Consider the following 12,492-nt stretch of genomic DNA (forward strand, 5'->3'; position numbering starts at 1 on the left):
AAATTAAGCTAAGGGGAGGAACTTAATGGATTTGATATAAGTAAAAAAAATTATAATGGAAAAAATAATAGGACTTAAATCTCCAAGATCTGAGGGTTTCCATTCCAGGATATTAAAAGAAGTAGTTGAAGAAATTACAGATGCTTTAGTTATAATTTTCTAAAACTCTCTAGATGCAGGAATTGTGCCTTTGGATTGCAACATTACAAATGTCACTCCATTATTTAAGAAGGGAAAAAACCAATAACTACTGCCTGCTCAACATCGGTTGTAGGGAAGTTACTGGAATCAATCATCAGAGACAGAGTGACTGAACACTTAAAAAAGGATCAGCTAATGAGCATGGATTTGTGAAATATGGATCATGTCTAACTAATCTAGTTGAAATCACTAGCATGATGGTTAGGGGAGTGTCTATGGATGTTGTCTATTTAGACTTCCAGAAGGCAGAAGATGTCAGTGGAATAATTTTTTCCTCTGCGTTGTCAGTGGAATGATTGATAAGGTTCCACACAAGAGAATAGTATCAAATATGAAAGCACACAGAATTGGAGGTAATTATTGGAGAGTTAGGAGACAGAGAGTAGGCATAAAGGGGTTGTTCATTATTGGTGGAATGTGCCAAGTGGTGCTCCCTTGGATTTGTACTGGGGCCTCAACTTTTCACCATATTTATGAATGACTTGGATGAAGGAATACAGCATTGTTCAGAGAAGTTTGCAGACGGCACCCAGAAAGCAGGAAGTTGCAAAAGGACAGATTAAGTGAATGGGGAAAACTATGGCCAATGGGATTCAATGTGGCGAAGTGTGTGGTTACTTACTTTGGATCTGAGGAAAAAAAAATCTGAATATTTTCTTTACTGGTGAGAGCCTAGGTGCTGTGGAGGAGCAAAGAGGTTTAGGTGTCTATGTGCACAAATCACTAAACACGAGTGCATAGGTCCAAAAAGGAATCAAAAAGACGAATGGAATGTTGCCTTTATCTCAAGGGGTGGAATTCAAAAATGAGAAAGTGATGCTTCTGTTCTACAGAGCCTTAGTCAGACCCCATTTGGAGTACTGCATTCAGTTTTGGGCACCACACCTCAGGAAGATTATATTGGCCTTGAAAGGGATACAGTGCAGATTCACCAGAATAATACAAGGGCTTGAAGAGCTAAATTATGAGTGCAGGTTGCATTCCCTTGAATTTAGAAGACTGAGAGAGATCTAATCGAAGTGTTCAAATACTAAAGAGATTTGATAGAGTAAGGTAGATACAGAGAAACTATATCCTCTGATGGGGGAATTTAGAACAAGATGGCATAATCTTAAAATTAGAGTAAGGCCATTGAAGAGTGAAATCAGGGAGAAAGAAAGAAAGACAGACAGACTTGTATTTATATAGTGTCTTTCATGACTTCAGGACATCCTAAAATGCTTTACAGCCAATGACGTACTTTTGAAGTGTAGTCACTGTTGTAATGAAACATGGCAACTAATTTGCCCAAGGATTGAGGAGTTGAATGGCCGACTTCTATTCCGATGCCCCCAAAGGTCCCTTCAATATCCTTGGAAGTGGTATCCCTAGAAAAACCAGAGGAACCTTAAGGATATTTCTAAGGGGGTGGAACTGAATTCCTCCCCAGCCCCAAGCACTTACCCCAATGTTTTTGGCCTCTTGAGCAGGAAAGGGCTTCCTAGATGTGGCCACAGACTACCATGGTCATCATGTGACCCCCCCCCCCCACCCCCACACAACCTTTGGCAGAATCTGGGTAGGGCACATTTTCACATTTACACCAAAATGTGGCACCCAACTGATTTTCCATGCCTTTCTCTCTGCATTTGTTTATATGTGCTTTAAAAATAATTCTTCTACATCTGTCTTTTGTTAGTTTTGAAGAAAGGTACAATACCAAAATGGCAGCTGTCTGTTTTCTCCACAAATGCTATGTGTTTCCAGCTTTCTTGCTTTTCATTTCTTTTATTCTTCTATGGTTGGGGTTACGACAGGTGTTGTAGCACAGTAAAGAGAACTTTACTCTACAGTACATTCTGATTTCATGCTCTCTTTGGGGAGTCCCACATGTTGGCAGCGCATAACAGAAATTTGGATACCTACTGAGCATGATTTGTCATGTAAAAGGTCAAAGTGTACTTGGGTTTCTAATTTGTCCTTCCGGTGGATCGGGTTGCTCGTCAACAGTGCAAAGTTAGAAAAGTACCCCTAAAATGTCATCTTGCAGTCTATAAACCATCCAAACTAAATAGGGACTTACAATATCATCCTTGTCTTCCCATTCCAGCTCAGAGAGGTCAACACTCTTGTAATTGTAATTTTGTTTCCTCCTCCTTTTTCCTTCTTCATACTTTAAAAAAAAAGTTAACTGTTATCTACTAAATTTTGTATATATACAACATTGCCCCCACCTTTGCGTTCAGAACAATTAGATACAAAATAATGAATACACATGAACGATTTTAAGGAACTGACATCTTTATAATTGTTTGTGACTCAAGTAGTTTACAATCAACCGATCAGCAGGTCCATGTACTATATGCTGCACTTTGCAGCAAGGAAAAGCTCCACTGCTCAGGAGGCTGCACTGGTGCCCAGCGTAAGCCACATTAGAGGTCATAAAATTCTGTAAGTTGGTCTCAGACTGAATTTTATGGTTATCTCATTGGCACATTCCTTAATCATGAAAAATTGGAGCAATGCCATGGCTTCACCTGCAGAAGTAGTTTCTTAAAGCTGGCTATCAGTTTGAAAAGCTGTTTTTAAAGTTGTAGGGCTAGATTTCCCCCAACCCACCAAGGAGAGTCGGGTAGGACCTACAATCAAGAGGGAGCCCTCCACTGTCAACGGAGAAAAAACAGGTAGGCTTGTGAGACACCCTCTGCAGTACTTGAAAAGATGACAGCTGCTTTAAAGGGGCAGAAAAACTTGAAGATTGGCCTCAAAATTATATTTCAGGCCTAAGACAGGGACAAGGTCTAAAACCAGGTAAGTTTTTAGGGCCTGAAATCTGGAAGAGGTATCTGCTACTTGGCCCTCTCCCTCCGAGGAGAGTTCAAATGGCGTCCCATCACTGCCCCAGGAACTACCACCATCCATTTTCTGTCAGTCCCTGGGCTCATCGGTAGTCGGAGTAGAAGACAAGGTAGTTGAGTGGTGTACTCGCCATCACCTCCCCACTGTCATTTTACATGTGGTGGGGTCATTGGCCAATGGCTTGAAACTTGTAGGAAACATAAGGCAGGAATTTAACAGTAGGCCTTCCCATCCAAGTTTATGCCATTAAGCCACCTGATTGGGTTAAACCTCAACATCACGTTGGGTGCTCAGCAGACACCCAACAAGGGAAGTCCTCCCCCCCCCACCCCATAGTGTTCTTGTATGCTGTATGTTCAGTCCCTCAGTGATTGCTGTTGAAAAATGTTATATAGATTACATAATATAAAAAATGTAGGTCCACCATAATTTTCCTTCCACAGCCCTCTTAATGTTCTAAAATTATTCTGGCGATCAGACACAACTCCAAACTCCTCTTAACAAATAATCTGCTCCGACCACCTTCCCCTGCACCCTCTATTCTTAACTCAAACACCAATGCAAGGGGCTCACCTACTGTGTCCAAGATTGGAAACATCTACTGTCCTATTCCAGCACTTATCTTTCCCTTACTACACAGTGTTTTCGCCATCTCCTCCCATGCCTGCACAGTCATGTATGGCGTACTCCAGGGGTGCCATCCTTGGCTGCCTCTCCATCATTTACATTGTCATCTGCTACATTGGCCACAGGACTGTTGTCACCATTACCAACTATTTCTCCAGCATAAAGACCTGGATGAGCCAAAACTTCTTCCAGCTTAATGATTACAAAACCAAACCAATCCTCTTTGGCTGCCAGATATATTTACATGCTTCTGGCCTCTACTCTCTCTCCCCCTGTGGCTGCCAGCTTTGGTTTACCCCAGAGGTGGTATTGTTGAAGCTCAAGGCCAGCTTCGTCGCCAACATCTGATCCATCATTAAGACCATTTTCTTTCACCTCTGCAACATCATTAGCTTCTGCTCCCTCTCCCATTCTGTCGACCAAACTTAAACCATGCTTTAATCACCGCACGGTTGGACATCTCCAGTGCTCTTTTTGCTGGCCTCCCCACTACTACGTAAACTACAAATCATCCAGAATGCCACAACCTATATCCTCATGTACATTAAGATCCATGCCCTTATCACCCTGTTCTTTCCAAGTTCCACGAGTTTGCCATGTCCTGGAGAATCATCTTTAAGATTCTTTAAGACCATTAAATCCTTCCACAGTCCCATCCCTCCTTATTTCCATGACCTCTTCCACCTCTGATTCCCTTTGCACATTATCCAGTACCTCCAAAATTCCTGCTTCTCATTCACCACTCCCACAACCACATTGCCCTACCCTTGAGAACTTCTTACCTCAGCATCTCCATCAAGACACCTTGTTACCCATCTTCTAAAACCTACAACAGATCCTCCTCGTCAATTGTCCTCATGCCCTTCCGACCCTTTGTCTCTGACCCCCCACTTCGATATCCAATCCCCATTTGTTAAGTCTCTTTGAACATGATGGCCTGTTTCTATGCTGTAACTACTTTGTAATACTTTATAATGAGCCCTAAATTGTTATTTTAACTCAAAAAAAGCTATGGTAATGGCTGATGGAGGAATGGAAATGGCGCACTAGCATCATACGGAGCATTCTTTGGAGATGAATGTTTAGTTGCATTACAGGACAGTGCAGACTGTCTATAAACATTTACTCTTTTAAATATATATTTCTAATGGCAGTAGCTACTTGCAATCAGAATATGTGCTCTCCTAACCTTTCCTCACTAATACTGTAGTAACTATGGTAATCCCTAGCATGTTCTGAGACACTCAAACTTACAATCTTATACATTAAATGCATTTCATAACATAAACACAGTTTAGCAGTGCACAGACTATTATATTTTTGGGGTAGGCTTGATTGACCAGCTGGTCTTTTCTTGCCCATCACTTTTGCATGTTTGTATATTCTATGTACTTTACACTTCTGTGCCACAATGTTCGAATCTGAGGACGGGAGAAGAGGTAGAATCAGTATTACCAGCATCCGCACTAGAACACAAAGCGGCTCCTTCAGACTGACATATACCCATTAGACCATCAGAAACCATCACCAACCACTGAACATGTGAGTGGCAAATAAATGTTTTAATATTCTGAAATCTGTATCAAAATTGCAATTACATTTTTATGCTTTCTAAACATAGGGGTGAAAATTCTGAACTATTATGAGGTATTGGGCATTTTTTTTTAATTAACCATAAAATAGGAGTGCCATTTATTCACTAAATTGTACAGTATTACTTAAGTTGCATATTGTCTTGCCACAACTTCCATATTGTCATGATGCTACAGAAATATGTAACACAATACAGAAGATAACATTGTGCATGCATGGGTGGGCCTATTGATCCTTGGTTTTAGAAAACTATATAGGCCTAGGAACTCGGGTTGTTTGTGCCTCCCGTTAGCGACCCGATGCAAACAACTTTTCGACTGGGCGCGGCACCGCTAACGGCTAAATTCCGCGGAGGTTTAGCGTCAGCGGTAACCTGTGGGGTATCGACCCCTGAAGCTGCGCTAGGTGATGCCAGCGACAGCTTCAAGGGGCACGTACAGGACAGCCGTCTGCTCGCTGGGCGCAAATTAAAGGAGAGGTATGGGTCTTTGAAAATAGATTTAACCAATTTGTCGTCCATGCTGTGATTGGTCAGCCCGGCACTCTGCTTAACAGCACGGCATTCCCACTCCCCGGTGGTCCAGGGAGGCCCCTTTCATCACTGCAGTATTTGCAGCTTGGGCCTTTCTCTTTAATTAAGGGAAGAGCCCCTCCTGCACGGCAGGGCTACGTGGCCTTGTGCGTTGCACTGCGCCCTGCTCCCGACCTGTCTGCCCCACTAACAACCCATTATTTTGCGCTCCACTTCCTTTCGGGGGAGGTCACCCGAATTTAGCGAGCAGGGCGGGACTTCCGTGCCTAGTGCAAAATGCCCCTCCTCCTGGATGTTGCCGTCCCCAAATGGGGCGCAACAAAATGTTTCCCCCTATATATTTGTTTCCATATACTGGTATTTCTGCTGTTGCTTTGTCTGCAGTAAATTGGATGACAGGTTGTTTTAAGTGATGTATTGGAATGCAATTAAACTGAAACTTGACTCGGCAGTAACCCTTTACTGGATCCACCTTGCCTGGCTATACTTTCCTCCATTTGTACCCCTCATCACCAAGGTATTTGCCCCTCTCACAGCACCAAAACAATGTTCTCTGTGACTGTGACCACAACATATTATCCTTTCTTCTTCTCCTCGACCTCTCTGCAGCTTCAACACGATTGACCACACCGTCTATGTAACCATCTTCTTTCAATGTCTCTCCTCCATTGTTCAACATGGTAGGACTGCCTTTGCTTTCTTCCAGTCTTACCTAGCTGATTGTAGCCAGAATATATCTAGTTTATCTTCCCACCCTTGCACCGTCCACTTGGGAGTTCCCCAAGGATCCATTCTTAGCCAGCTCCTCTTTGTCTATATGCTGCCCCATGACAACATAATTCGTAGACATGGAGTCAGTTTCTACATGTATGCTAATGACACATTGCTCTACCTCTCCAAAACTCTCTTCTGTCTCTGTGCTGTCAGACTGCTTGACAGATGCTTTGTTTTGGAAAATCTGTAATTTCCTTCAGTTAAACCTTTTATAAGCCTCTTTAAATTACTAGTTAGGCCTAAGCTGATGTGCTGTGACCAATTCCGGGCACTATACTTTAGGAAGGCTGTCAGTGGCCTTGGTGAGTGTCCAGAGGAGACTTACCAGAATGGTATTAGGGACTTCAGATAGTGGAGGGACTAGAGAAGCTGGGATTGTTCTCCTTAGAGCAGATAAGATTAAAGGGAGATTTGATCGAAGTGTTCAAAATGATGAAGGGTTTAGACAGAGTAGATGAGGATAAACTGTTTCCACTGGCAGGAGAGTTGGTAACCAGAGGACACAGAATAAGGTAATTGGCAAAAAACCCAGAGGGCAAATGAGGAGAATTTTTTTAACGCAGTGAGTTGTGATGGTCTGGAATGCACTATCTGAAAAGGTGGTGGAAGCAGATTCAATAGTAACTTTCAAAAGGGAATTGGAAATCTAAAAAGAAAGAATGACTTGGATTTATATAGCGTCTTTCACGACCACCGGATGTCTCAAAGCGTTTTACAGCCAATGAAGTACTTTTGGAGGGAATTCACCGTTGTAATATAAAAGCAACAACCTCTGTACATGGCCTTTTTTGACCTCACTAAGGCCTTCAACTCAGTCAACTGAGAGGGATTATGGCGTGTCCTTTTAAAATTCGTCTGTCCTCAAAAATTTGTCACCATCCTCCGCCTGCTTCAGGATGACATGCAAGCCGTGATCCTTACCAACAGATCCACCTCAGACCCAATACAAGTGCAGACCGGGGTTAAGCAAGGCTGTGTCATCGCATCAATACACTTCTCAATCTTTCTTTCATCTCACCTTAACAATATACTTAAAAAGGAGAAATTTGCAGGGCTATGGGCAAAGAGCAAGGGAGTGGGACTAATTGGATAGCTCTTTCAAAGAGTCAGCACAGAAAAGATGAGCCAAAAGACCTCCTTCTGGGCTGTACGATTCTATGATAAACATTGGGAAAACCGAAGCCATTGTCTTCAACCCCACCACAAACTCCATACCGATTCCACCCATTCCACTTACTTCCCTGGCTACTGCCTTAGTTTGAACCAGATTGTTCACAACCTTGATGCCCTGTTCAACTCTCAGCTGAGCTTCTGACCTTGCATTTTCTACAGTAAAAAGACTACCTACCTCCACCTTTGTAACATTGCCTGCTTCCATCCCTACTTCAATCTGTCTGCTGCTGAGAACCTCATATACACTTTTGTTATCTTCAGACTTCACTCTTCCAATGATCTCCTGGTTGGACTCTCATCCATCCTCTGTAAACTTCATCTTATCCACACCAAGTCCTGATGGCCTTCCTGTCTGCACTGACCTACAATGTCTCCCGGTTCCTAAATGCCTCAAATTTAAAACTCTCATCTTTACTTTTAAATCCCTCCATGGCCTCACCCTTTCCGGAGATAAGAGAGAGGGGAAGCAGTAGTTTTCCAAGTTTCTCTTTAAAAATCACAATGTTATATCATTGAGTTGCAGATCAAAGGAGTACTGCAATAAAGCAAGCAGTTTTGTTATTGAGTTTCAAATTCTACTCATCGCTGGGGATTCTTCTGGTGCAGGTGTTGTGAAAGTTGAAGTTGGATGGCAGTAAGTATGAGCCAATCATGTGAATTAAACTTGCCGAGAACACACTTGCGTAAATTATAATAGATTAGATTATAATTAAGTGTGGCACTGAGCATTATAGGTCTGTGGTTGTAAGCAATATGTGCAATCTTTTAGTTTATTATTATAGATAGACTTAATAAAAATTCCTTTATACCTATAGTAGGTCAAATCTGAGCATTCATAACTGAATCTGAAGTAGATCAAATGAGTAACTCCAAACATGCAATATGCATCACTCCCCCCCCCTCCCCCCCCGCACCTGCCCCCCCGCCCCCGTCAATATTCAACATAGATTATTTTTGATGGATAGGTCCATTTTTGGTTTCTTAAGGTAAAGACATAAATCATATAAAGCCACAAGATGGCACTGTATCCTCATTCACAACAAAGAAGACTAATTGATTGAGTTTGTATATACATTAAAAATGGTCTTTTTTCTCAGTTGATTATAAGAAATAATTTCATTTTAGTATTTTATTTTCCTTTTTTTGTAGCTGCCCCAAATTATCTATGTTTTAGGATAGACATTCGTCTCCATACATTTCTCCCTTGGTTAGAAGTGTAGGCTAATGCTTGAAGAGATATGATACCAACATTGCCAGCTCAGCTGACTAGAAAAATCTCTCAAGATGATGGAATATCAGGTTTTTTCTGCAAGGTGGAACATTCTGCCTAATGGCCTGGTTGATGGCCAAATAAGTTGATTACACATTGGCCGGAAAATGAGAGAGAGTTAATTGCTAATCGGAATTAAACCTACAACCAAAGCACATTGGTCTTTATTAGTATGTTATTGACATCAAAAAATCCTTTTACAAGATTGGTTTGTTTCAGTTTGGTGATTTTATTCTTGTTTTTGTTTTTGTTTCAGCATGGCCTGTGAGCTGGATCTTGTTCTGTCTGCTGCTTGGTAATGAATGCCTGCCCTTGGACCTATGTAGCTCTGTTGTCCCTTTAAAGCCATGATACTAACTTTGGGACAGGCTTGACGGACCAGTTGCTTTTTTCCTATTCATCTTTTTGTATGTCCAATTGTTCGTACATAAACCGATATGCATCGATTGCTCAATTTGCTAAATTATCCTAAGATAACTCAGTCACACCTCTGATGGTTACCCGTTTTCTCTGCCGATGTTCCCAGCACTGCTGTTTTATTTCCGAATAGGTTTGTAATTTTTCATCAAAAACAAACATTTAATTTAAAGCGCATTAAAAAGTGAAACAGTATCTATAAACTCTTCAACCATACAAACATAAATGACAATAAGGCATTGTGCAAATATGAGGAGCATTAGGATCTGTGAAACTGGAAAAGCCAAACCAATCGACAAAAGCTAATGCATCCAGTAAATTATGGCTGCAAGTAGCTGAATCTGATGATATTTTCCAGTCCCTTACTCTTGTAAGGGGCCTAAATTGCTCTCCACCCGAAACGGGGTGCACTTGCCGTTTTTTCTTTTTTCTCCTCCCCAATCCATGCGGTGGAGATGCGATCAATTTTCAACTGATTGAATTTTATTTTGGAGCAGAGTGATGTTCCGGGCGGCTGCGGGGTGAAAAGGCCGTTCTGTCAGGTCGGCCGTCCCAATGAGTCATCAGCGCCGCGCTGACGCGTCACAAAGTACCTCCCCTTCAGTTAAAGGGAAAGGCCGCTGCGAACTCTGCAGATATTTTAGTTAGGTCCACTGGGCCACCAGGGAGGGTTTCGGCTGGGCCAGCAGTCTGGCACCCAAGAGGGGGTGCCAGGCTGCATATTGGTGGCCCAGCCGAACCCGGGGGCATAATTGTCGGCCCGACATGACAGTCAGCCGACAAAAAAAAATATGGCGGCAGCGTCAGTGTGTCCTCCCCTATAATGGGAGCCGCACCACCATTTTAGAAGACCACAGCCTCACTGGACCATCTCAAAAAAGTAGGTTTTGGCACCGCCCAGCGGGAGGAAGATTTTCTCGGCGGAATTTCACCATCGGGAGGGGGTTGTACATTGGCCGTGCGCACGCTGATGACGCATTTAGGACAGCTCGGCAGCAGCGGAGCAGTGGGGGGGTGGGGGAGCTGGTCACCGCAGGGATACCGCAGGAGCAGAATTTTGATAATGGCGGCCATTACACGAAAAATCGGTGGCCATTGCACTCTGCAGCATGGCTGCTGATTTACACTGTTAAGAGGCCTTAAGGAAAGGGACAATTTCGGCTTCTATGACTGGATAGTTGTGCATGTTTCTCTGAAATGATACTGTGCCCTCAGTAGTCGTGTTGGAACAGCAAGATAAGCAATGCTCTTTTGGGCATTCACGATACATCTAGTTTGTCTTTATCATATTGATAATAACATAAATACTATTAAAGTATATGGTGTACAGTATGCTTTTATTGCATAATTATGCTGAATACCTGGGGTGATCTTTTTTTGAGAGCTGGGAGTGCATAATCCAAACTTCTTGCTGGTTTAGAAGGTATAGTTTATCTGTGGGCTGTCATAATGCAGTATACTGTCACTCTGCTCGTCTTTTTAATGAGTGTTCTTAAATATTTATTTCCACTGTAATTTGTGATTCTTAATATAATATTTTTCCTGTTCATTAAATTAAGTTTTCTTCTGATTAAATTCGAGATTATTCTGTGACAGTCACTGATGCTTGAATTTCTATATTGTCAGTTGTTTTAACAGAGCATTGTATTGACATTATAGCAGCAGATTATTCTGTCTTCCATAAAACAGATTAAATCATTGACAAAGACTGAACAGGAGCTGGGAATGGAGTCTTCTGGGACAGTGTATTTTATAATCGGATGTTTTATTAAGGTGCTTTTGACCTTCAACTTATGACTGTCAACTAAGCTAATAGGATTTCATTGAGCTGCTTGTCAGAGAGACCAGATGTGATGAGTTTTGTTATTAACAGGTGAAGCTGGATGCAATCAAACACTTGTCGGAGGTTGACAGATGTCACATAGGTGTTAACGGAATTTTCTGGACTCTTGACAGTTTTCAGTTATCTTTACAACTACAACTTCTAAGTAGTGCTATTTGAAGAAGGTGGTTGTGTTTGGGTTGATTTTTTTGGTGAAGTATTCAATTAGTTACTTAGACAGTATTTGCTCATCAATCTCTGATGTTATCATGAACCTATAGCGGATTTTCCTGCAGCTATTATTATACCTTAACCCTGAAATTGTGGCTAGGCAGCACTTCAGCCCACCTAATGGCTCTGACATGGTGTAAGCTGATTGGGCAGAACAAAGATGCAAGCCATGCTTGGAATGGCTGCGCTATGCATGGAGCCTGTAAAATACAAAGGAGGGATGGGGATGAAGGAAGCATTTCTGAGGGTGCAAACTAGATTTCTCTTAAAGCAGAATCTGCATGTAAGAAAGTGAAGACATAGCTGCAACAGGAATAAATAAGAGAGCAGCACTTCTGAGAAAGCGATGTAAGTATTCTTCCGACTGAAATTATTTACAAAGGAGATGAAGCAATGGGAGTGGGCAGCAAGAGACCTGCCAATACAACAACCAGAACTATGTGGAAGGAAGTGGCTCCAATAGTGAATGGCAACTCCCTAATGTCCAGTTCAACCCCCTCCCACCAAGTGCAGGAAGTAATTTAATGACCTTACAAAGTCAACAAAGGTAAAGCATATAATTAGTGAGCAAAATGAACTATCCAACTACTTCAAATGGAACAATTATATTATATCCCTGGAGAATCATACAATGCATGCATGTCCATTGAAGAATTATTTTCAGTATGGGAGTTCAATAAGAGATCTGATTCAAATTCTCCAATAGTTGTCAAATAAACAAGTCTGTGACTGAAAGTAACAACCATTCAAAACTGTTCTTATGCAGGAAAAAACTGCATATAATTTGTGGGAACAGCAAGCCACCTTAGGAGGAACAGCAAATATTTGTCCATTAACCCATCAGGAAGAGCAGGAGGCAATTGAGGTACTGGGATCCCACTCAGCTGAGGCATAGGGGAAGGAGACGCGAGAGGTCCTGTACCAATGGTTATGCTAATGTTCAAATATCACAATTTTTTTAATGTCTTCTTCTATTCACAGGAAGTGGAAGCAAAGATGCAAAAGCAGAGAGAA

General features: G+C 42.0%; 1 protein-coding gene across 1 annotated transcript in view; it reads right to left on the minus strand.

Moving 5' to 3' along the window:
* The window catches only part of cacna2d3a (calcium channel, voltage-dependent, alpha 2/delta subunit 3a), a 1,147,786-nt gene that overhangs the window by 308,251 nt on the left and 827,043 nt on the right, over positions 1 to 12,492 (minus strand). Inside the window, exon 17 of the mRNA XM_070894764.1 lies at positions 2,264 to 2,353. Coding sequence (XP_070750865.1) covers positions 2,264 to 2,353 — 90 coding nt within the window. The remainder of the gene's footprint in view (positions 1 to 2,263; positions 2,354 to 12,492) is intronic.

Source organism: Pristiophorus japonicus, chromosome 12, assembly GCF_044704955.1.
Source record: "Pristiophorus japonicus isolate sPriJap1 chromosome 12, sPriJap1.hap1, whole genome shotgun sequence".
Lineage (NCBI taxonomy): Eukaryota > Metazoa > Chordata > Chondrichthyes > Pristiophoridae > Pristiophorus > Pristiophorus japonicus.